Source organism: Doryrhamphus excisus, chromosome 14 (assembly GCF_030265055.1).
Source record: "Doryrhamphus excisus isolate RoL2022-K1 chromosome 14, RoL_Dexc_1.0, whole genome shotgun sequence".
NCBI lineage: Eukaryota > Metazoa > Chordata > Actinopteri > Syngnathiformes > Syngnathidae > Doryrhamphus > Doryrhamphus excisus.
The window spans coordinates 11,827,166-11,850,380 of record NC_080479.1 but is presented as its reverse complement, the minus strand read 5'-3'; the positions used below and the strand labels follow the sequence as shown (position 1 = coordinate 11,850,380).

Below are 23,215 nucleotides of genomic sequence, written 5' to 3'. Positions count from 1 at the left end.
AAAATACTATTTGAATATAGTCATAATATTTTAAAAACTTTGAACACCCCAGGTTAGACTCTACTGAGTATTTATGATGAGCATGTTTTCCAAATGGCCTTTGAAGTAATAATCTATTACAATACAGCACTGAGTCTCGTGTTTCTTCTTTCCCTGTGTTAATGTAATATTTCCAGTCAGGAGGTCCGTGCCCCCCCCATCAAGGAGGTGCATTAAGAGGCAGATGTCGGTCAGAAAGACACAGGCTCCTCCCACAGGACTTGTCTCTAATTAATGAACCCGACCTCAGACAAATAGCAGATCGAGATTATGCTGGCACGCAGAGCTCGGCGCAGACATGACTAACCTGACAAACGTCCTCACACAATCTGGCATGTTGTCAGCATGCAGCAGGGGGAAATGTGTGAAAAGTGTTTAGCAAGCTACAAAAATCTGCCCGATGTACCGCAGGTGTTCCCAAGGGAAATGCATGGGAGGAATTAGGACAACAGGCAGCTGCTCTGAGAGCGAAGAAATCTGCTGTTTTTTTGTTTTTTTTAAGAATATTGTCTTGGAGTACGCTGTTGCAATCTACAGCCAGAGAATATGCAATATATACAGTTGTAGTGTGCTTAGCCAGTATACAGTATGGAATCCACTAATGGTGTTTTTTAGATATCAGTGTGGGAGTATCCAATGGAATGTATGCTGTGTTAACTGTGAACGTAAAGAAGGTCACTTCACCCTTCAAGCATACACTAAATGAATGAATAATACAAATATGATGTGATTATACTATAAGTCACCCTCTCCAACTGCTACAGTATTTCAGTTTGGTAAATAAAGTCAATAACTACAATGGAGCCTTCAAGGAAAGTGGTATAGATTGGCTTTAATATGCCTCAAGGTTAAATCGTTTTGCACAATATCATATATGACTTTTGCATCTAAAACAGTAAACTCTTTTTTTGTCTTTTCCCCCCGTTTTTGTGGGATGTTTTTTGTGATTTTTACCCCAAAAAGGTACCAGTGATGACCAGTATCATGACAACTGTAGAAGTTCAAAAGAGACGTTTTGGTCGATGGGAAAGTGTCCAGTTAAAAGACAAGATTGTCATCTTATTTTGGTCGAAAGATTTGCTGAAATTTGCTGGAAATTGGGTTTGACTTTGGAGGTTGTACTTGTCTAAGTGGCCAGTTATGAGTCCCGAATGAGCCATGACCTTACAATCTGCCTTGAGCATTATAAAGCAAGCATGGAGGCCTTTACATATGAACTATGCTCCCTGTGTCATTTTCTGTCCGAAGTGAGGAAGGCAATTAAAAAGTCACCTTCAACTTGAGCTGAACTCTCAGGACATACACATCCATTGTAGATGGGAATCCCTGTTAGCAATCCTCTACTGCCTTGTTGATGAAACGTTCTCCTCTGTCCACTTCAGGTGAATATGCTCATTGGAATCGTGGTCTTTAACAAGCTCATGTCTCGAGACGGCATCTCAGACAAGTCAAAGAAGCAGCGAGCAGGGTAAGTCCTTCGACAGCAAGGAGTTTAGGGGCACAAAGGCATACTCATCCATTCATGTGAATGTACAGCATAAAATATGTGGCACCTCTTCCTGCAACACACAAAACATCTGTAACTCACTATGGTGTGTTTGGGTTCTGCTGGTATTTTGCGTTTACGTTTGTGTTGGGGTTTGTCTGTGGTCTTCACAGACATGAAAATGAGCATCAGACAGATTGCTAATTGAATAATATAAAGCAGGATTGTGATGCAGGAACCTGGCATAGTAGCCACACAGAAGATCTCTGTTCTCACGTCAACCGATAAAGAGCACGCGGCGACCACGTTATTTTCTACCGAGCAGGTGGCATGCATCTTAAATGAACACAAATTAAATCCATGCTTTTGATTTTATTCACTCCAATTTTTTTTCTTCCTGTCACTTGTTCTGTGTTTTCTGTCTTTTTCACACAAATTGAGATGGACAATTTGTGCAAATACTGTAAGGGGTTATCAGTCAACGACTGGTTAGCCTCTGTTGCCTTGTTATGCAGCACAAGCAGTTGTGTAGAGTTCCACCCATGAACAAATACCTTGAATTTACAACACAACAGCAACAGAACCGATGTTGTAATACCAGCAAGCTGCTCAACCAGCATTAATACCATGAAATTATTGTAAACAGCACAGTAATCCCTCATTTATTAAGGTTAATTGTTTCCACACTTGACTGTGATAAGTGAATTTATTTATAAATGGAACATTAGACCATTGAAAACCTCTTTATGACATTCTAAATATTTTTTATATTATTAGAGCCCTCTAGACATGGTAGGCACTTTTACACTCGTATTACCCAATAGACATAAGAGAAAGTAAGACATAAATGTGATTCATGCTTGTGTATTTTGCTGTAAATGCATTCTGGTGATAAGGGAGCTGAGTAGGGTGTGGATAGGAAAAGAGTTGAATTTTAGATTGTCTTGCGTTACTGCGGAAAGAGTAGTAGGAGGCCGTGTTTTACTTGGGGGTTATTGTGCAATAAAAGCCAGTTGTTCTGCCGATCAATACTGGTGCTTGTGTCTCTCACTGAACATTACTGACATCTAGTGACCAGTGTAGAATACTACTCATCATCAGAGGATCTTTGAATGGATCATTTGAATGACTTATATTTGTATTTTAATTCATTTTGCCATTTTATGCTTCAATATGCATATTTTGTCCTAATAATAAGTCACATTGAAAAAGGAAACAGCATGGTTTTATTAATTCCTTTGCTATAGAAAAAACATGATCGAGTAAAGCCACCAAATTATCAGATTTTAGTTTTATTTCAGATCCATTCACACTAATGTTGCTGAAAGATACTGCCATATCAAGCTATGGAATTCTGGTCAGAACAACGTATGTGCAGATCAGTTCACATCAAGAAAAAATTACAATCCCAGCGGGTTTTTTCCTCAGAAATTGGTCGTGTTGCTAACAGGACAAGCTTTCATTAGCATAATGGCTTCCTTTATGAAGCAAGGGGGATTAAGGCAATGAGCTGTGATGGGATGCTAATGTAGCATAGCCACCGCATGGCCCCATTGTTTTTTTACTCATACGCAGTACACAACCAAAAGAAAGTTGTTCATTCCGTGCCCCAACAAAGCTTCTTTGTGCACGTTTTTTCACCCAAAATGAAGACACCTGCGTTGACAAGATTATCGGCACGTTTCCTGTCTGTGTCGTCGTAATCTGTTAATCCTCATAACTCTGATGTAACATGGTGATGTTTGTCTCTCACTCTCACTCTAAATCAGTCTTTGTATTGTAGACTTTTTATCTGCTGCCACGTTTTAAGATCTGATTTTAATTTGCCTTTCTTTCTTTTCTCCCCCCCCCCACTTTGTTTTCCTCCCACTCTTTGTGTTTTGCATTCGTGACACCTTCACGTTGATCATGACTGGAACATATGTTTCCACACATCCCCGACACCCCCCTCCCTTCATGGTTATATGTGTGTTCATGTGTGTGTGTGTGTATTTGTGTTCACAACGTGTCCTTAAGTGTCCCGGTGGAGGCGCGTAGCCGACTGCTCCTGAAATGCTCCAAGTGCGGCGTGATCTCGAGCACCGCTCTGTCCAGCTCTACTGCCAGCAGCGCCATGTTAGTCCATCTTCATCTTTCTCTTTCGTATCGCTCTTTTTCCCCTCTCTTTAGTTACCGTAGTCCACCGTATCCATTGCTAAAGGCAAGACACGACAACAAAACATTTTTTTTAATTGGTATAATAGTGATTATACTAGTTGAGTTATGGTTGCGTATCAGATTGTTTCATGATTAAAACTTGATACCCCTCAAGTATTTCAAGTATTGTTTGTCAAAAAAGAGGTGTTTTAATCCGTCGTTTATTGCGCTTAATTGGTTCTGCGAAGTAGGGTTACTTATCTTTAAAGGAAATATTTTTGTGGAGCATAGAAAACCTGTTTCCAACCTTCTGAATACAGATTTTAATATTAGAGCCCTCTACACATGAAGTAACACCCCTATAGTCACCTTTACACTCGTATTACCCAATATAGGAGACGTAATAACAACAAATAAGTGTCCTGTGTTTTTATTTGAGAAATTTATGAGGGGTTATTGTGACTGTTCTGAGATCATTTGATCTACAATCTACATCTACAATAAAAGCCAGTTGTTCTGGTGATCAAATTCGGTGCTTGTGCGTCACCATACATTGCAGTTCTTGACAACAAGTGATCAGTATAGAATTCTACTTAACATTTCAACGTCTTTGACTGTGTCTTTGAATGCAATATAGTTCATTTGTCCACACAAATGTCACCAATGAAATATACTGTGCAGAATCCATCCATCTGTTTTCTATGCCTCTTATCCTCACCAGAGTTGAGTGGCTGTCCACAATCAGTACTAATGAAATAGTGTCCACTTTGCAGGGAATACACATTTTTTTTTGTTTATCTGTCTCCATCAGACTTTCTCCATCCTTACTCTCTTTTTGCATCATCCCTGCAATCTCTAGCTGTTGGAAATAATGCAGAATGACATTTAGACATGGATGGTTTAAAAAACAAAAAACAAAAAGTGTGCTGCAAACAGTCAGTATTTAATAATAAGCCTGTGTTTCAATGCAAAACAGCTTGTCCTCGGGTCACACAGAACAAAACTGACCCGTGTCAGGCTGCATTTGTGAATCATTTGTCTTTTAATGTGCTGTATTACTAAGACTTGGGGGCAGAGCAATGTCAGCCAGGTTTGGGGGATTGTGTAAACTGTGTTGCTGTCAAACACCCTATTACATAGTTTAAACTTTATGGCTCTCGTTATGCCATACCTCATGTGGTAATCTGTCGTCTCGCTTCCACAGCCTCAAACCCGATCACGCTAAATCAAATGGACTGCAGTCCTCTGCATTTAATCAGCCTTGTCCTGGGATGACCTGTTTGAGCACTGCCATCCACTGGGTCTTTGTTTAGTTGGGGAAAATATATCATATATATATATAGTATCTATATATATATACGTATATGGTTTTTACAATGATTGATGACAATGTTTAAGAGTATCTCACAACAGCGAGTACACCCCTCACATTTCAGCAACCGTTGTATTATATCCTGTCAAGGGACAGTACAACAGCACTCTACATACTCTGGATCTACGTTAGACAAGTTGGGGTACAACTGGTATAGCAGTACGGTAATCCATAGTTTATTGTGATTAGCTGCTTCCTGACCCCAATATGATAAATGAAATAGTATTCCTTATTTAAATCAAATTTTTATGTAGTTCACGTATAGAAACCTTTTTACGATTTTTTTTTTAACTAATAATAGGCCGTATTCAACCACAGAACAGCATGATTTATGAATTTGTATATTTTGGAACAACCATAATAACAAATTGAGGAGCGTCTCAACAAAGAAATATGCAAATATTATATAAATATGAGCGGTTTCAGAGCAACTCGTACAATAAAAGTGATTGATGGACTGATGTTCCACATCGATACGTTTCAGCTCCAACAATGATCAGGATGTTGCACTCACCATTATTCACGACTATATCGGAAGCTAAATAGCTTGTCAAATAGAGTTGTTTTGGTGGACAATTGCAAGTCACTCGTCAACCCCCACAAAAGAGCTATAAACGAATCAAGACACTGTCACAAGGTTGCTAAAGTAGAATTCACGTTTAAGCTTAAACGGTAAGTGTGTGTGTGAACTGTATTGGTTTGAAGCACCGCATCCAGAGGAGAGGATAAGCATAGCTGTGTTTTTTTTTTCCTATTGCTGTCTGCTCTCTTTAATGGTTGTTATTATTTCTAAGTGTAGCTTAACAGAGCTGTCATTTTGCCCCATTGACATTTATGAAACCATGCAAGTGCTCACACAGCATGCACATTTGTACAACTTGCTTTCTCACAGTCCGGCCGCGTGACCAGGTAATTGTGTGCTGTTGTCAGTCTGGTAACAATGTACATGATTACACATCATTTTACTTCTCAGTTTGAATATTAGAGTAGACATCAGTGTACCAGTCGGCCCAAATTACCCAACACTGGAACCGACTGACTGACGGGTGTGTGCATGCAAGAGAAATTGAATAATGTGATCAAGCCGGGTGGCCATGGACTGCTTTGAGATTGAACCCTGTGTTCCTTCTTCCTTTCTTCCCTCCCTTGCCCCCCACCAATGCTCTCTCACAGGGCGTCTCTATGGAGCTCCTGTGTGGTTCTTCCTCTGCTGGCCCTCACCTGGATGTCAGCAGTGTTGGCCATAACTGACCGCCGCTCAACACTTTTCCAGGTATTTTAGGCTCACACCCAAAAGTAGGCCTGATCAGCTGACATTAACTCCACTCTTGATTCTCTGGTGCTCCCCTAAAAACAATACAACAGCTACTGTTTGGTAGTCAGCTCATTATCTATCTTCAAAGTCTCAAAAAGACTCCAGTTGTCCACTTCACAGAGCCGGATTGTTTGTGAAAATCCCATCATTTGCCGTTGTTAATTGGTTCCAGACCCAACAGTCATCAATATTATTAAACTCAATATTAATAAACATAATAGTTCCATAGTTAAAGCATACAAAATCTGTTTGTGACTTTCTGAATATTTTTTTCCCATTATTAGAGTCCTCTAGCCATGAAATACCACTCATATAGTCACCTTTACACTCATATTAGCCAATATAGTTGAACAATCAAAGGAAATAAGCCATTTACGACATAAATAAGACTAATGCACGTGTGTTTCAACAGATGTCTTTGTATGCGTGGGCGGGAGGTGATGTCAAGGAGGTCAAAGTTGAGTGTTGAGCTTGAGTACGGCCACAACAGTAGCTCGCGTTATGATGACTATTATTATGTTATTAATGTGCCTCTTATGAGATAAATAGCTATAAAATAATAAAAGCCTGCTGGCAATCAAGTTTTGTGGCAAGTGGCAAGTGTAGACTACAGTTCATAAACAGATTGTATTGCCTTAAACTTAAACTTTGTATTTTTATTTATAATGTTATGCTTGAAAAAGCGTAATTTAGTGTCGAAATATAAGTATCATTTGCTTAAATGTGTATTTTCTGGACTATAATTGTACAATAATAATAATAGAGTGACCATTTATGAAATAATAAATTTACATCCGTAATAGAGTGTGGGAGGGACGTTCAAACTGATGTACTGAGAAAAGACAATATACACAAATACGTAGTATGACAGTGTGCAATACAACGGTTGTATTGAAAACAAGTCTGCTTCTCTGAATGTAATAATGCTAAACATTATGATTATCATTGTGGGTGTAATTCCCATGAAAGAGTCAAAAAGTTAAATAGTATGTTGCAGTGGTAATAATATGGTTGCCAGTTAGTATAGTAGTTTCCATATAATCCAGTATTTATGTAAACATGCACAGTAAGTACATAAACTAATCAGACAATCTCCGACAGGTCCTCTTTGCCGTTTTTGACTCTGTACAAGGTTTTGTCATCATCACCGTCCACTGTGCAATGCGGCGAGAGGTGAGTCCTACTTTCTTCCCCCATCCCAACCCCTACCCCCTCATTGAAGCCCGACGGATCACAGCCATTGGCAGGTTCACACAGTTCATTCGCAAACCCGTGCCACATCATGACCTCGGATGCACTTGCATGCCTTCAATAGGGGGGATCCATGTTTGAAAGTCTCATGTTAGATTCCCGGTCAGTTTGAGGTCACATCAGAATTCAACCAGATCAGACTTGACTGGGTGGGGGGGATTATCTTGCCGCTTATGTCCAATGTTGTGCAGTGTCTTCTTCATAATGCTGTATCACAGTGCAGTATTGTCCATCAGCGCCAAGCCTGCTTTAAGGAGCTTAGTAAGATGTTGTATGGAATAAGACGATAAGTCCCTCACTAATGCCCCAAGTGTATATTTGCCACAGGCTTTGCTGTGCTCCCTGGGTGCTGTATTTGAAACGTATTATGCACATACATGTTTCTTACATCATTAAATTATTTCGCAAAGCCACCATCCACTGAACAATTTGCACCTTGGTATTGCATGAATGTAAATTTTGCAACACCTCCTATATCTTATTGCACAGCAAATACTGTAAGTGAATATTGAAATGCTTAGCTGCATTAAATCAATATCACAAAAGCAGCAAGGATCTGGGTACAGTAAATCCAGGCATTAGTCTTTGTAAATGTATGAAAATCCTCTGCATAAAAGTGAGAGCACATGAATGCTGCCTCGTCACAGACACGTGGAATGCTGTGCTGGAAAGGAGAAGGTAGCACTGACACAGTGAGAGGCAGACAACAGAGGTGGCGGGCATTTCGCCAAGTGCGGTGAGGGAATGAAAGGGCCACAGAGATACAGGCACCCTGCTGAGATCAGTGATAGATATGATAGTGAATATTTGAATATATTGCGAGGAAATGGAGTGCATAGGAGAGGAGGGAACATGACTCGGAATAGAGCTGATGGGAAAAAGGGAACAGTGTGTTTAGAAGCGGATCGGATGCCGCACACACACACACACACACGTATGCATGAGGAACAATCGCCTCTGCGGATGAGTACAAACATAAAGGAAGAGACGGATGGAAGGAAACAATGGAGGCAATAAGCTAGCCCATGCAGTATTAATCAGACATGGATGCTGCTCCAATCCACTTCATTTGTAGCAGCGCATATAGTCAGATAAGACCACCCATGGAGAGGATGAAGATGCGCTTATTCTCGCTTACACGACTTGGTACATGAGTGCTCTTGTCTGACGCCCATGACATTCTTGCAAGATTTGACAACACTGAGAACTAATAAGGCAGATTTTCGGAAACTATTCACCGCAAAGAAGCCTGTAAGACCCAATTTGTTTTATTTGGGCTGCTATAAGAAGTGCTAATTTGATGCATGTGGGAAATATACAAGCCAGTCAGGTCTAACTTTCTAATTCAACTTCCTCCACTGACATCATTCCTTTCATTTTCCTTATTATTTTCCCCCTTCCCTTTTCCCCTTCTTTCTTGTCAATATTAAACCCTGCCCCTCCTCTTTTGCCTTCATGCGGCCGACTTCAGGTGCAGGATGCAATGCGCTGTCGAATGGGGGGGTGTAAAGATGACAGCGAAAACTCCCCAGACTCCTGCAAGAACGGACAGGTGCAGATCATGGTGAATAGCATTTCATTCCATTCCATGTTTACTAGCATGTTTGCCTCTATTTTGTTGTTCTTACAAGAATTTAATAGTAAATTGCATAAAATTACAGTTTGACATTGAGAGCTGGCCAATATTCCTGCAAACGGGGCATCATTTTGCAGAAATGCTCTATCTTTCCATAATTACTATATTATTATATATTTCATATTTTTAACTTCATATTTTTCAAGTGACCCCATTCAATATGTGTTCCCCCAGCTCCAGTTACTTTTGAAGCTCGATTTTAAATTCTAGTGAGAACTAGTTGCCAGATTGCATCAATGCCTGCTTTTTCTGTTTGTTATGCAATAGCAGGAACTCATCATTAATTATGCATCGTCCATTTGAACCCAATTGTTAAAACAATGTGTGATTTCACGTCCCATCTAAATGTCACTCCAACTCCACAGTTCAATGCATGACATTGACTTTCCAAAGAGTCACATCGTTTTGCATAAAATGTTGCCAATGAGTGAAGTGAATACAAGACATTTTGGGGGGCATTTTACACAATGTCATTGACATGTCATTGTGTAATACTTAATATAAAATTGGGTGCACACCTTCATAACTCCAAAATAGGACAAGTCTGCATTTTTTTTATTATTGCTTATTGTGTGATAAATTATTTATACTACTTGGCCAATTTCAGGAGTCACAGTGGTGCTACACATGCAGCATCAACCCCTTCATGTCTTCCTCAAATCAGTTTGCCTTAATGATTATGGGTTGCTGAACGCCCCTCACAGGTTATCAAGATTACACCTTGCAGGCATCACACAGCAAGGGGGTGGGGTCCTCCTTTGCAGTAGTTTCCATAACCTAGAGGTACATTTGCAGTCTAACTGTGCTAATTTAATTTCTGGACTTATCATACTCACAGTTCCCATCGTTGACTGGTTACCATGCCAACTAATGTCTTACAAGGGAAGCGGCTGCAGCTAATGAACGTTTTTTTTCAATCCTTATTGTGTGCTGAAAGAATATATTGTGCCGTAAAGGATACTTTGGTGAAGCTACTATTTGCTTCATAATTGGACGGGATTCTCGTTACAATGGTAATCCTTTGAAATTTACACAATAATTGTCCTCCACGCTGTCTTTTTAAAGTCGAGTCAAAGTGGCATTTAGGAACATCGCATGATTGGTTAATCGCTTATCAAAGCTCTCCCTCTGACAACTTTCTGCTCTCCGTCGCACCATCAGAAGTATCCAAATGCAGCCTGTGGCTCCTTGCATTACGGCACCGGCCCATGCACAACCGGCGCTGTGCTTCTGCCAGCGTCGTGCCAGCAGCAGGGCTGTTGCCACAGTCTACCCCGCAGCGACCGCAGCCTTGACCACAACCTCGTTCTCGGATATGCGTCCGAGCAGAGCCCCGTCCCGAACAATACCCACAATCACAACCACAATGGCAGCCAACCAGTATGTCACCACTAGAAAAGAGTCTGTAGATCAGGAAAAGGGGAAAGGTGCAGTCTGTAATATCAATAAATGGACACATACTGTATATGGAAAAGTGACATTATATAAGGTTTTGAGATTTTTGACTGCTACTTTAGATAAGAATATTGATAGATAGAAGAATATTAACTGGTCTCACAGCTGCATAGTTAAATGCAGTCCAGTACAAGCGCTGCAGCTTTTCAGTGGTTTATTATGTCTTTATTATGGTGTTTTAATTTGCAATTGTGTTCTAATATATTGCACCATACTGAGACGTTTTCTAATATTTATTAACATTATTTCGTCTGGCACAAGAGGCCAAATATTCAAAAGCTCTCTATGTTGTGGCTGGTGAGTGCATGTTCACATTAGTTTTCTTATTGCATGCACTGACATTAAAAGCTACGATACTGCTAGAAAATAGAGCAGTATTGAAAAAATTTGCTCTTATGGTGAGACAGCCTCAAACTGCTTGAGTTGTTGCCCCCCCCCCCCCCCCCCGTTTAGTCTTTTTTTTTTTGCTGTGCTAAGCAAAATGGCCACAGATGCTATCCTCGTACTTAGTGGACAGGACATGTTTCTCATTCCTCACGCCGCTCAGCAAGAAGGCCAAAAGACACAAATCTGCAAGATGTCAAAAAGCTAAGAGTGGCAGATACATCATATTGATTATAGGTTTCGATTACACATTGCACCTTCTTCTCTTCCTTCTCAGGACAAGTTGTGAAGTGAGTAGAAATTAGCGATCTAAAAGGGTTCACATGTAGTTGGTTAGTTATTTGTTTAGTGTCCAAGTTGTGTTTTGTGTTTGTCAAACTGTTGTGACTGTACAGTTACAGTATCTCTCAAGAGTGAGCACGTCCCTCACATTGGATCAACCACTTTATTATATTTTCTCAAGTAGCAATACCAAAGGAAATGACTATACCTTAGAGTATCAGTGCACAGCTTGTATAGTAGGATAGATTTACTGTTCTCCACACAGCGCTATTATTGTCGACAATACAATTGACTACACTTTACAGAGGCCAAAGTGTCAATATGTGAGCACCTTGAGCATGGAATTCACCAGAAATGCGCAAGGCAGTTGTCATCCTGGAGGTGCGTTTGGGTCAAGGCGCCCAATGTCTAAAAGAGGATTAATGTTTTCCTCAATCACAGCTCCCCAGTACCAGCAGCACTCATGCAGCCCCAAACCATAATCCTACTACCCTCATGTTTGCCTGTAGGTAGGATGTACCAGTTGTTTAGACAAGCATAGCTGTCTGCTGGGTAATATTAGTGGATAGTGAATTTGTACTGCTATAAATTAATAGTAATACTAATGCCTGCTATTTGTGAGTGCCTTTCAAAGAACGCAAAGACATATAAAAGCAATGCACACAAAAATAGAATAAAAAAATTAAAAATAAATAGTCAAGAGTAAGATTACCTGAATAAGTGGGTTCTGAGTGTGGATTTGAAAGGAGGAAGCAAGTCTCATGTTACAGATATCTGGTGGGAAGTGAGGTGAATAGAGGAGGAGGATCTGAGGGAGCGAGAGGAGGTAATGTTGAGATCAGAGATGTGGGCGGGCAAGCTTGTGGATGGCCTTGAATACAATACAATACTATACAATACTATACTATACAAGCTGTATCCTGACAACTCAAAAGTATATCCAAGTTAAATTTCTATAGTATTGTACCTCGAGACTATACCAAGGATGTCCAAAGTGCGGCCTGGAGGCCATTTACGGCTCGCATAAAAAAAAGAAACAGCTGCAAAAAGCAAGGTGACTGGTGACTGAAGGCCTCAAGGACCATTCTGAGTGTTACTGGCAGCTGTAGTAGTTAAAAACCGTATGCAGACATCTTCACGTCAGCCCCTCCATAACATACTGTAGATAGGATCTATTTAAAGAAAGACTTGTCTAAATTCAACAAAAGACCTATCGTCCTTTTCCAAGTTATTTGGCTGAATTGTACAGTTGAGTCACCATGGCAACAAATCATCTCCCCTTCAATAGGTGCATTGAAGGGCCACTTGAGATCCTCATCACTCATCTGACATGAGCTGCTGCTACTAATCTCATTGCACATATTGTACCCAGTCACTGTTTCTCCCCTCTCTACTTACCCTGCCTCCCTTTCTCAGACCGATTTTGAGAAGGATGTGGACTTGGCATGCCAAACAGGTGAGAAATTCTTGTTTTGGGTTTTCTTTGTCTCTTTTGTTCAGCACAATTAGTATTTCAGACGAGCAAATGGCGAGTTGTAGCCGTCTTGAGTTTGTGATGCACAGTGATGAAATGACAGATTATACGCTGCAACTGCTGTGAACAAATTACTTTGCCTTATCAATCACACTCATTCTGCCCGGTGTGTGTTCAGAGAGCGTGTGCTTTAATGAGACAGTTTAATCGTGCATGATGATAACACTCCTCTGTATTCAGGACTGGCTCCTTCGCACTGGCCGTGTGTCTTTTCATATATATATATATATGTGTGTGTGTGTGTGTGTGTGACTGGATGTTTTCAGATGTATACAATCGTACATTTGAAACATTAACACAGAGTCACTTTCCCCCCTCCTCCTCCTCCTCCTCCTACACCCATGCAGAGAGAGGACACCCATGTAAGTGACCCACCTTGAACTAACTCTTCCTGGTTCCCAATGTTGAACTCTTATTCACCCCTTGGTTGCTCTCAGGGCCTCTACTAGCTTACAGTACCCTCCAGGAGTATTGGAACAGTGAAGACATGCTTTGCATCTTCTGGTGTCACCAGTATATTTTTGGAGTCCGACTCAAATTATCTGGTCTGATTGATGTGTGCGCCACCTCGTCTCTGATCATGAACTAGACTAGAACTGTCCTATCTAGTCTGACCTAGTCTTTGAGCATAAACTGATGAAGCCTGCTCGGACGAGAGACGAATTGTCTTCTAAGACAACGTCAACAGTCCAGTTGTGATCGTTGGAATGCCCTGAGAATACCCGGAAATCCAATCTGAGTATTGCATTCTGGTCTCATATTCATCTTTAGATCAACTCATGTTTTTAGTCTACAGCACAAATAAACAGAGGGGCCCTCGCTGTTCCAGAACTTCTGGAAGACACTGTATATACTCAATGTCATTGTTGGTATGCATAGACGTGAATTGGTTTAGTAGTAACACCTTCAGCTTTTTTATTCCCCCGGTTTAATGCATTTTACAAATGTTATGTATCAGTCTAAAATGTAGAGTTTGGAGCCTGGCAAATAATGAGCATGATGTCTAGCATGAGATCTTTGGGGCTTTTTTGTGATGAAATGATAACATTTTCAGATAAAGGCCATAACAACACAAAGAGGTATACCTTTTAAAACAGAGAAAAATTACATCCATTGGACCATATTTTTACAATTTTTTAATATATTTAAAATATATATATCTTCAGTTTTTTTATTTTTAATAATTTTTTAAAAATTTTTTGTCTTATAAGCGTTTCAAATTTAGTTCTTCCCTGAGATCATATTTCTCCTCTCTTGTAGAGAAGTATTGGATGACATTTTTAGGTAATTGGTTATTTTTAGCCTTATGCATTATTTTAGCTGTTTGAAGATTAATTATTTCAGCAAGTTTAAGTATTTGTGATTTTAGAAATAAGGAGTTAGTATGTTCTCTGTAGGCAGCATTATGAATTATCCTTACTGACCTTTTTTGCAGTACATTCAACGAGTGGAGATTGCTTTTATAGTTATTACCACATATTTCCACACAAGTCACCCAATTGGAAATACTATTGAGAACTTGATAATATATCATCTATGTATCTTTTCTGTATTAGATAGATGTTGGCAGGTCTGCAGTAACATTGAAAGTACTCCCTGCCTTTCATTCACTATTTGAGAAGCACTGCAATAGTGAGATACGTTTCTGCTTTCAAGTTTGAAAAATATATCTGTTTGTGTGGACATGGCCTAAATGTTATCTACCATTTGCATGCCAGTTAGTTATCCTTCACTGAATTATATGCATGACAGCTTACCTCAAATTGGTGGATGCTTTGTCATCGTCATACAAAGAGGGCAAAGTCAAACACACACACACACACACACACGCTAAAATGTGATGATGGGTCAGTTTGTGGACTTTCTCAGACATATCCTTAGTTGACCAGCCCATTTTGAGCCTAATGGTTAAGTGTCATCTTAATTAATGTAAGACTATAGCTTGCACGGGATGAGCGCTACTGCCCTGGTGATTAAGTCTGTTGTTGCTCAGTTCAAGAAATCTGATTTACAGCTGGAAAGTCATGTATCCCACCCGTACTGTTCTAAACTGCCAATGTTGTCATTCCACTTCAATTGTTCTTCCTCCCGGCCTGATCCTTTGTACACCCATCCCTCCTCTTATGTTACCCTTATGGCTTGATCCCCCTCCTCCATCCTCCCTCGCTTTCCCAATGCCAACCATGTCCCTCCAGTCATTTTCAAGGAGGTGAACACGTGTAACCCAGCTACCATCACCGGCACCTTGTCCCGGATATCCCTGGATGACGACGATGACCCTAAACTTACTGCCCATCAGGACGGGGGAGTGAGCTTCAACTCCCTTCCTGGGAACATCCCACCTCCCAATCTTATTGTGCAGGTAAAATGCTGACCTCGCCTTCAAAAAGGGAAAGTGAATCGCATTAAGCATTAAAGTCAAAATAAATATTTGAGAGTTTTCTCCAATTGACATGTTAGATTAATCTCACTCTGACAATAAATTCTGGTAGTGGATAAGTATGCCATCAAATAAGTTTCAGAAATGCTAAAATCACTTATAAAGATAGCCGCAGAGGCTGTAGAACTGACTCAAATCTAGTTAAACATGAAAGGGAAAGTTTGTCTCCCACTTTGGGAAGCCTGGCAGCATTAATACAGAATGAAAAAATGCGCTCTCGATGCTTTTGAATTCAAGTGAAATGTTTGTCTAACTTCCACAAGGTTCCACCCCTCGGAGGTCTCAATGAGCTGAGCGAGACGAAGAAGGAGGTGAACGTGGACCAGCAGAGACAGCAGCAACGTTGTGGTGCCCCAATCTATCTGTGCACCGAGAGTGGCCTCGGGTGGGCTCGGCCACCAGCATCCTCCAACACTTCCCAGGATGGAAGCGCCGGGAGTGGGGGCAGTGGTGGTGGAGGAGGCAGCGGAGGAGAGGGGGACTACATGGTCTTACCTCGAAGGACAGTCAGCATCAAGCCTCCAACGCCGTCCTCCCAAGGAGGCGGCCTGGGAATGGGAGGTGAGGACAAGCCTCTCAACATCACAGTGGAGGACCCCCCTTTCCCGCCTCCACCCTCTCCGTTGACCCTCCATCCCGCCGAGAGCGAGGCCTACCCAGCGGATTTTGTGCCGTCCAGCGTGGGTGACATGAACATCAGCATGAACCTCAACCGCTCATACGGGACAATCAAAACGCTGCCCCACGGGCACAGCCACAGCCACATGATGGCTCCTGGTGGACTCGTGCGCTCCCACGGGGCTCACATGCACCCTCACGGGCATTCACTCCAGCTGAAGCCGGGACAGAGGCCGTCAGTGAGACAGATTCTCACGGGGGGAAGCACAGTTGAGAGAACCAGAACCCTGCCGCGCAACCTGGGCAGCAACAATGCCAACGCTAACCTTTCTGCAGGATCCTTGGAGGTGGGTAAAATGCTGAGGGGTCAAAGGGCTCCCAGTGGAGCTCCGGCTTCTTAACCATGTCTTCCTCTTGACTCTTGGTGTCGGACGTAGGATTGCAGTGTTGGAATTATGGGGTAGGAGAGGAATCAAAGTTAAAGGGGGTGAAGGAGTCACAGTGGTGCTTAATCGTTGACAAATCCACTGGAGTATTTACTATTTATTGTATATGTAACCCACCTGGTTCACCCAGCCTTGTGTCCCCCTACTCGAATCTAGGAGCGCTAGCCATTGAGCCAAAAGCCTGCCCTGTCTACTTGACATTCAGCCCAATTTTTAAGGTTTAAGGACCAAGGCTTGCTAACGTACGTCTTGCATCGAATGCATATATACGAGTTATAATATAACATAGCATGATATAATAAGATCTAATTTTCTCTCTGAGCTCTCTGAGCTGTATATTACTTTTTTTAAGATGATGACAGCATTTTGGTGTGCCTAAGTGTCTCAGTGAGTCAGAATCCAAAGAAACATCCTGTTTAAAACATCTACACCCATACAGTGTTATAGAAACGCTTCACTCACACTCATCATCCTGACTCATACGGCTGGTTAATAAGATGAAAAGGACACTTTTCCTTTGAGTGGAGAAGTTTCACTTTGTAGATTTCAACCATTTTAACATCTTGAGCACACCTGCTTTGTAGGGCTCTACATCACACTCATGCAATCCAAACATGGAAATGTCACCGTAGACTTTATTACTCAATTAGTTCATTTAATTGTTATGTAAATTTGAACACTAGAAGTGTAGTGCATCAACTTACGTTGGAAACCAATAGCGAGGTGTTTTTTGTGATCACCTTTCTCTTTATTATACTGTATGATTCTGTGGTTCCCACTCCCCCTTACCACCTTAATCGTCATAATGGTGCATTACTTCCACCATAATATTCTATGATTGACTTTATGTCTGGTTTTGTTCTCACAAGAATTTAGTAGGATTTTGGACAAAATCAAGTGCGAAGAATACCAGGCCTAATTGCTGTGATAAATGTGATGGTTTTGTGTACTGTTGCTGTAAGTGAGTTTGGAGTGTCCAAAGTGCGTCCCACGGCACATTCTAAAAATAGAATTTAAAAAGAAACCTGGAAAAATCAGCAGTAATTGTATAAGAATATTGTTAAAATATTTGCAGAAAAAAGTTGTAATCTAACTAAAAACTAACATTGTAATATTATGAGAAAAAATAATATTATATTAGTAGCATATATAAAGAAAAAAGACTAAAAACGGTCATTTTTGAAAAACTAGGTTGCAGAAAAAGTTATGTTACTAGAATGAAGTGAAAATATTTAATAAGAATTACAAAAAAATAATAATTGAGCAAAGTTGAAACAAAAAATAGCAGTAATATTACAATAATAAAGACAAATATTAAGAAGTATTAGAATACAACTTGAATACAAAAAAGATAATACATTTATAATACATTTTTAGCGAAACAAATGTAACCTCTTGGCATATCTACTTGTGCTGCTTGTGTTGATCCTTTAATTTTTCAGTATGTGGCCTTAGGTGGAAAAACTTTAGACACCGCTGCTGTGACACCCTTAAATTGTTTTTCCTGAATCCCTGTGTGAGAATGCAATATACAGTACATTTGCATGCTTACAGTATTTCTAACTAAATCCAATCGGAGGACTATTGTGGAAGGTAAGTGTTTCTTCTGTAGGATGTTGGTAGATTTGATTAACTCTTTACTTTGGAAGGAGAAAAAAAACTTGGCTGCCTTTGCGTTAGATCAGCAACCCTGCCCTTTCACAGAGTAAACACAGCTTTTAACTCACTGCAGGAGGAAGCTGCGCTCGGTGCCAAATGCAAATTTGGCAGACAGCACGTGCTCAAAGTGGGAGATGGAACGCAGCGCCATTCAATGTCAGGGCCAGATGAGTTGGAAAACAGCTGCTAAATTGGTGGCTTGGTGTGCGCCGCACTTAGCTGTAGAGATGAGAAGAGTGGAGGAGTTTAAACACGATTAGAGGATTAAAAAAGATGTTTTTGTATGTTTGCTGGAGCTTTCTTTTAAGTCCTACAAGTTCTGTGGAAATAGCTGAAAGAATGATTTATGCTGATGATACTTTGGTTGTATTTGAGGCTGCGTAAGCTGAGGAAAATATCATTCCGCTCGCTAATTCTGGGCTATTAGACTTCACTAATCTCATTATGCTGAAATAGACAGAATAATTAGCCTTTTCTCTTTTGTGAACCGGAAGAATATTCGTCACATGCTGGGAAGCCCGAATGTTTCAGCTCTTTAACTAAATGACACCAAGGTGAGAGTCAGAGCGACAGATCCATACTAGCAGAGGGACGGACATTGATGCTTTCTTCTCTCCCCCTCACCCCCCCTCCTCTTCCAGAGGAAAAGAGTACGGTACTCTGAGCTGGACTTTGAGGTAAGCTCTTGGACGTCACACCCTGCCATCTGCCTGTCTTTGCTTTATTTTTTTTCTGCTTCTGCCAGGAATTGAGTAGTGCATATCCAGGAGCATCGCTTAACCCCCTCCCCTGCATGGAGCGCAAATAACGGTGTCAGACCTGCCTCTTTGTAGTATGCTGTTTCTCCAACAAATGCCCTTATTTCTGCCTCAGCCAATTACCGTGGTGATAAATGACAACATGATGGCAAACACAACCTACTGTCTTGTACAATTAAGAGAAATTATGCTGCCATGTATAGTCGTAGGGGTCGTGGTTATAGAAACAGCAAGAGTATTGTTTCATGCGTGCGAATGAACACTCGTAGTTGAGTTTTGGGTCACTGCGTGTAGTTTACTGGCTGGTTATTTTTGTTGGAACAACGTGGTTTGGCTGTGTGTCTGTGTGTAGTTGTGCTCTCTTTAGAATGGCCTGGGTTTCTTGTGAATCTCCAGTCTTCCCTTTCATTTGCAAAAAGGTATGTGGCGCTTCGTGGGAAACATTTGGACAACCCTGGTATAGAAGATATTGCGATGCTAAAGTACGGTTGCCCTTGTAGTGTTGTGTTGACTAGAATAATGCTGTTCAGAGGTTGCACAAGATAAGACTCAACAGTGCCTCTGCTGGTTGCCATCAAGTAGTGCACTCAGTGTCCTTGCAATTGCTGCAAGACTATCCATCAACAATAAACTTCATCGCAACATACATTTTTACCAATGTTTGCTGTTTTTAAGACTGGAAATTCACAATTTATCTTGAAGATGTAATTTTGTAGCAAGTGTGTATGGTGTGTGGAAAGCTACTAACTGACAACTTCAGTGGAGACACAACTGGATGTTGCATGAACAAGGTTAGGGAATAGTGGCACCATTTTGTTTTTGTTTTTTTCATTGACAGTATTTACGATACATTCATTTTAAGGACTAAACATTTCTGAGACAAGATTAAAAAATCAATTAAAAACTAAATGAGATGAATGAAAGGCCAAAGGAGCCACCCCAATGATATGAGCCCAGCATTCACTTACCTAAAGTCACCCCGCCAAACACTTTAAGACCATTGAAGAGGTAAGGGCAACAGCCATCTTTAACCCCTTTCACGACTGGCATCACTGCAGCCCCCTCAGCCTTGTGCCCACTTCCTCCCCAACCAAACCCTCATGCCTGCCCCCACCCCAGTCACCCACCTTCCCCCTTTTTCCCCACCGATTCATTATTATTTTGTTTTCTCTTTGGTTCATTTTGGTGTCCCCCTTCCTTTCTTCCCTTCCAGAAAGTGATGCACACTCGCAAAAGACACTCTGAGCTGTACCATGAGCTCAACCACTCTTCCAAGTTCCACACCATAGACAGGTATAGCAGGGACCCAGCCATGTCCACAGTCAAGGTAAGACTCGCCTGCCTAAAAAGCAGGATGGGATCACCCCCTTTTGCACTAATCCAACCACACACCCCCTAGTCCTGCACTTAGTCACAACCCCATACGGAGCCCTTTTCGGTGGTTAGTTTGATTTTAATACATAAAATGTGCTGCCATATTGATCTACATATGAGACAACCCAAAATATAGGATAGGAGATCCGTTGTTGTTGTTTGACCGCATCATTGATCAACATATCTTAAAATTAGCATCACAAATCCCCTGTTGAAACTTGACCACCTTTTACACCTAGAATCTTAATTACGGCTACATCCTTCCAGGTCTTTTCACGAGAGAGACCAGTTAGGCGCCACCTGCTGGTTTGCATGTAGAAACCTTGACAACCCAATTTTTTCTCAGGGAAAGTACCCAATTAAATTTGGGTCAATACGGTCAGATGCCTGCATGATGGTGCATTTCTTCCAAGAAAACAGCATAATATTTGCGCTAAGTAAGACACTGTGTATATACAGTATACTATTAATTTCTATTATTAATGCATGCCTACACTCCTTAGCACAAGCTAACAATCTCAAAGATAAAAGTTTTTTAAATCCCACTTGCACCAACTATAATTGGCTTGAACTGAATTAATTTCTCCTTGTGGTTAACACTGCTCAAAATATTTAATAATTTGTTCAGGAATATAACGAGAGTTCAATTTAAACTCCCTTTGCACATTCATTCTGATAGAGAAGACAACACATGTGCCTTTTACCAAAGTCGTTTTGTCTCTGTGTCCAATTAGTTAATGTGTCTGTAATAGAATCCATTGTTGGTGTATTTTGCGTGTGTGTGTGCGTGCACAGGGGTCCTCTCGGGTGGGCAACGATGAGCGCACAATACCGAGGTGTCTTTGACTCATTAAAAGACCATTAGCAGCAGATGAAAGCCAGTGCCGGCTCACTCCGCGCTAACCTTCAGAGGGACAGTTTCATTAAGAATTAAACATGCATGCTCACTCTCCTCTCATCTGTGGAGGGCGCAGCCGATGGAGACTCAGGCTCAGCTCTCCATAGGTGTACTTTCCCGGGGCTGCTTCACATTCATTTTGCACCACCGGTGGAGCAATGGAGGCTGACAGATCTCATATTGGCTATGCCATGCAGCCACACAAGGAAACACGGCGCCTTTTCCTTCACTCTCTGATATGTTCAACATCTTGATAAAGACGGTCCTACCAGCCATTTGTTATTGTCGAGCAAATAAAGGACAAGAAAAATGGCAGGCTGCTACCAGAAACAAGAGTCATATATTAGCAGGTTCATTTGCAGACAGCATGTTCTTAGTAAAATGCATTTAGGTTACAAAAACAAGATGTTTCTTGTACAACTGTGGTTGCATTCACACTTACTTTGGTTCGGTTAAAAGGAACTTTAATGTAATTCAGTTCGCTTCAGCTCACAAGTGAACGCCACATTCAATATCAAAACAATATTTTGCATCATAAGATAACAGGGTATGTGCCATCATTTTTTTCAGAAGCTTTTTAAAAATACAAATGATTTGCAAACGTGTACTCCTATATAAAGAGTCTTCTATTTATATTCATGTTCAACAGTTTGATACTTTGATACTAGTGGTTATTAATAGCCTTTTTAAAAATTATGAAGTTAAAAAACAGACATTTAATCCAAGAACTTTGGTTAGCACCCTCATTTCAACTGTTATGACAAGAATCTAAATCGAGAATGTAGTTTTTACAGGATATCATACTATAATTTCAAAGCTTGTTGAGATTTAAGGCATTTATTTTCATATTCTCTGCAAAAAATCAACTTCTTTTTGTGTCCATTTATGCATTGCTCACTGACTGTTTTATCGATGGGTGATGCCGTATTAATCAGGAAATGAAAGCATACTATACTATTGCATACTATACATACGTACATATAGCATACTCATCTATATCCATTATGGTAAAAGAAAGTGGGCAGTTCACTTAACTGTGAATAATTACATGGCTAATGCTATCAGTGTCAGGCCTTTGACAGGACCCAGCTTGAATTTATCTCTGCCGTTGTCAACAACTCATTCGGAGAGTCACCCCTAGACACGGACATGCTGACTATACAGTAATTACGGCGATGAGAAGCGTGTGTGTCTGTACATGGAGTAGATTGCCCGTGTGTTTGTTGGGATCTGTGTTGTTTGTTGTGTTCGTCTGCCTTTTGTCTGAGAGCTGTGTGTCATCTCAGTTTAAGACACAATTACAGCATGAGTAATGATATAATCATTTAATATTAACTTTAATCGCCTCCTTCCTTTGCCATGTGACAGGTCGTGTCAATGATTTCAATATTCTCTACGTGCGATTTAGCGGGGGATATAATTGCATTGCATTGCAGGCTAACTCTTCGCTGATGGACACCTAACACACCATAAAAGTTGAAATTCCTCCTTAATATTAGAGGGTTCATTTATTATCTTTTAAAGCTCATGTTGCAGGACTCTCTCTCTCCCTTTCTCATGATTAGATACTGCAGGTAAAAACTTCAGAGGTGACCCCCCCTGACTCTCTGTGCCTCTTTAAACAGTACTGTAAGAACAACCTAAACACCCTTCTAACCTTCTCTATAACAGGTTCCCCCTCCCCCTCCGCCAAGGCACAATACAGAGCCGTCGCTCGTGCGCAGAGCGTCACTGGTTTACAAAGAAAGTCAACGTAAGACACGCTAAAACCCTGCATAAACCTTGTACAGTAGAGCCCCCCCCCCCCCCCCCCCCCTAAGTCACTCTACAGTAGATCTTGTTGGTGGTCGCAGTTCACCCCATTTCATAGTTTGTCACTGGGCGTACCGTGTATCTTTCACCAACCTCTTAAAAATGCAGTTGAGTACACTGCTTGTGCATTTCCATTGTCAAAAGTTGTGAAGGGTATCAAAATACTGTAAATATACATGTGACTTGTCTCATAGTGAAGTGCTTATAGATGTATACATGCTTTCCCAGTAGTGTGCGTGTCACAGCATCGTGCCCTTGTGATTCTGATTTTAATGTCTAGAAAATATGTGTGGCTTCCTCTTATCACCTTCTATGCAAAT

At 40.9% G+C, this 23,215-nt stretch overlaps 1 protein-coding gene across 20 annotated transcripts in view; it reads left to right on the top strand.

Annotated features, from left to right (window-relative positions):
• adgrb2 (adhesion G protein-coupled receptor B2) overlaps positions 1–23,215 on the top strand; it is a 362,204-nt gene that overhangs the window by 325,971 nt on the left and 13,018 nt on the right. For 13 of the 20 annotated variants that reach the window (XM_058047722.1, XM_058047718.1, XM_058047717.1 and 10 more), the window contains 11 exons: positions 1,422–1,507; positions 3,542–3,640; positions 6,207–6,306; positions 7,450–7,521; positions 9,071–9,163; positions 12,773–12,812; positions 13,238–13,252; positions 15,086–15,252; positions 15,594–16,295; positions 18,695–18,730; positions 20,025–20,138. In XM_058047722.1, the coding sequence (XP_057903705.1) occupies positions 1,422–1,507; positions 3,542–3,640; positions 6,207–6,306; positions 7,450–7,521; positions 9,071–9,163; positions 12,773–12,812; positions 13,238–13,252; positions 15,086–15,252; positions 15,594–16,295; positions 18,695–18,730; positions 20,025–20,138 (1,524 nt within the window). The remainder of the gene's footprint in view (positions 1–1,421; positions 1,508–3,541; positions 3,641–6,206; positions 6,307–7,449; positions 7,522–9,070; positions 9,164–12,772; positions 12,813–13,237; positions 13,253–15,085; positions 15,253–15,593; positions 16,296–18,694; positions 18,731–20,024; positions 20,139–23,215) is intronic. The other 7 variants (XM_058047725.1, XM_058047723.1, XM_058047733.1 and 4 more) reach the window with 4 other exon arrangements.